A 2,500-nucleotide genomic window follows, 5' to 3' on the forward strand; every position below is an offset into this window, starting at 1 on the left:
ACAGCCAGCATTCGACACGCACACCGCATCACCAGAACAGTTGTGCAGAAACCTTCAGTCCTAATTGTTATATATCCGAGACACGCAAATACAGTTAATTCTAAAGTATAACAGAATGTGGAAGGATTTCATCAATCGTTACTCTGGCTTGGAAACCTTTACACAGTGATGTTTTAAATATCAAGGGGGGTTTGCGAGATATTTTTGTCAGTCTCAGAGCTGAAATGCATCCCCAAATTCTGTATTTTTTTCCCCTTCCTTATATCAAAAAGATCTAAATCATCACTGAAATTCTATAAATATATAATATTGTTCGGCGCACATATTTTCCTCTCGCCACATCTGAAAAAAATGGGATAAAATATGGCATCAATCCTATAATTTTAGTGTTAAAAACATTGTATGAGTAACCCCTCCATTTTCTCCGTTTTCTCTTTTATCATCAAACGAGAATGGGAAAATATTTACGTCGTCAAAACGAAGGTCAATCCAATCGTGTTTCCTGATTTTTTATATATTTTTTTCGAGTATTAGTCATTACCTAGTGAGGCTAATTAGACGTCTAGGTTATCTAAAGCTGAGTTAGAAGCAACTGAGTAATTGAAAGGAGAGAAAGAAGAGGTACGCTATCCACCAATTCAAAACTAGACAAAGTTAGGTAGGTAACTGGGTTAAGATTTTGCATTTGTGGTATTTTAGTAACGCGGTTTTATTCTGTAACTTTACCATACTTTTATCTACAACGCTTACTGGTAATTAGTTGTCTTATATAAGTGGTGCACAACTTGTAATTGAATAAACCTACATGGAGGTTGATTTTTCTATTGATTCTAATGAAGTACAGTATAATACATTGGCTTACTAGAAAATTATCCCTCCCGTAATCTTTAAATTTTGGAAGTAAGCTACAACTTTTATATAGCATTTTCCTTTTGCCTAGAGTTGTGGACCAAATATTTATATTATTTATATCCATACAGAAGATTTTCATACAAAAATGGCTATAACTTTTTTGTTTATGGACAGATCTTTACTATTCAAAAATATTATATTTAAATATAGTGAAAGACTATTGTAATTTCAAATGTTGCTCTGAAAATATTGTGAATAAAACAATTATTTTTTATTCTTGTTTCCTACTAATGGAGAACATAGAAAATACTTTTACGAGACCATATTTTAGCCATTGAAACGCTTTGTAATGTATATTCAGTTCCGTGAATATGACCTTCACTAAGCAATGATTTAAATGTTAAGTCCCACACTTAGCTAGATTCTAATGCTGTATAACTGTCGTTCTATATGTTTTTTGTTTTTTTTTATATATATATATACACGTGTTTATTTAATTGTCCTCAAATTCTTTAATCAGTTGTTGGTTATCTTTTAGATAGTTTGCCTGAAAAAACTCAGATATCGAAGATTAATGCTGCCTTAATCGGTAGAGGTTATCAACCACTGCAACCATGATAAAGCTCAACATTAAAAGAAATCATAACTGGGGAGAGAGAGAGAGAGAGAGAGAGAGAGACCGAGAGAGAGAGAGAGAGAGAGAGAGAGAGAGAGAGAGAGAAAGAGACAGAGACAGAGAAAAAGAGTCAGAGAGATAGGCAGAAAAAGAGAGACAGACAAACAGACAAACAGACAAACAAAGTAATGACGTAAAGCTGACACTCCGATCTCACATCGACATGGTAGATATAACTGGTTGCTCCATGCCAGGTCTCCATTGGCGTCCCTGGTGCATCTTGTACTGCCTGACGTTGATTTTCCACTTTGCGTTTCACCGGAGCCTTCCATGTACAGCTCGCCGTTGCAGGAAAACGAGTAAGTGATATATTCCCTACGTGTGGAATATAGATATATTGATGTGGTGCTCGAATCAGATGGACTGACGCCGAAGGAAGGGGGGCAGGAGACACCTGTAATGAGAATTAAGATTATAATCATGATGATCATTATTAACATTGTTGCAATCATTATCATTGATATCAACACTGTTACAATGATTATTATTATTAACATTATTGCAATCATTATCATTAATATCAACACTGCTACAATTATTATTATTGATATTAACATTGTTGCAATCATTATCATTAATAGCAACACTGCTACAATGATTATTATTAATATTAACATTGTTGCAATCATTAAAATTGATAGCAACACTGTTACAATGATTATTATTAATATTAACATTGTTGCAATCATTATCATTAATATCAACACTGTTACAATGATTATTATTAATATTAACATTGTTGCAATCATTATCATTAATATCAACACTGTTACAATGATTATTATTAATATTAACATTGTTGCAGTTATTATCATTTTTAATATTATCTTTGTTATTATCATTGCTATTATTATCTACCCTTACTATCATTATTGTTATCATTATTGCTATGAGCATCGTTAGTATTATGGTTATATTATTATCATTATCACCACTGCTGTCATCATTTATTTCTACCATTATTGTAATCAT

General features: G+C 32.4%; 1 protein-coding gene across 1 annotated transcript in view; it reads right to left on the reverse strand.

Annotated features, from left to right (window-relative positions):
- LOC122245154 (uncharacterized) overlaps window positions 1–2,500 on the reverse strand; it is a 27,286-nt gene that overhangs the window by 12,877 nt on the left and 11,909 nt on the right. Inside the window, exon 10 of the mRNA XM_086550933.1 lies at window positions 1,686–1,922. Coding sequence (XP_086407059.1) covers window positions 1,686–1,922 — 237 coding nt within the window. The remainder of the gene's footprint in view (window positions 1–1,685; window positions 1,923–2,500) is intronic.

Source organism: Penaeus japonicus, unplaced genomic scaffold (genome assembly GCF_977035675.1).
Source record: "Penaeus japonicus unplaced genomic scaffold, GWHDUDI00000001_assembly GWHDUDI00000001, whole genome shotgun sequence".
NCBI lineage: Eukaryota > Metazoa > Arthropoda > Malacostraca > Decapoda > Penaeidae > Penaeus > Penaeus japonicus.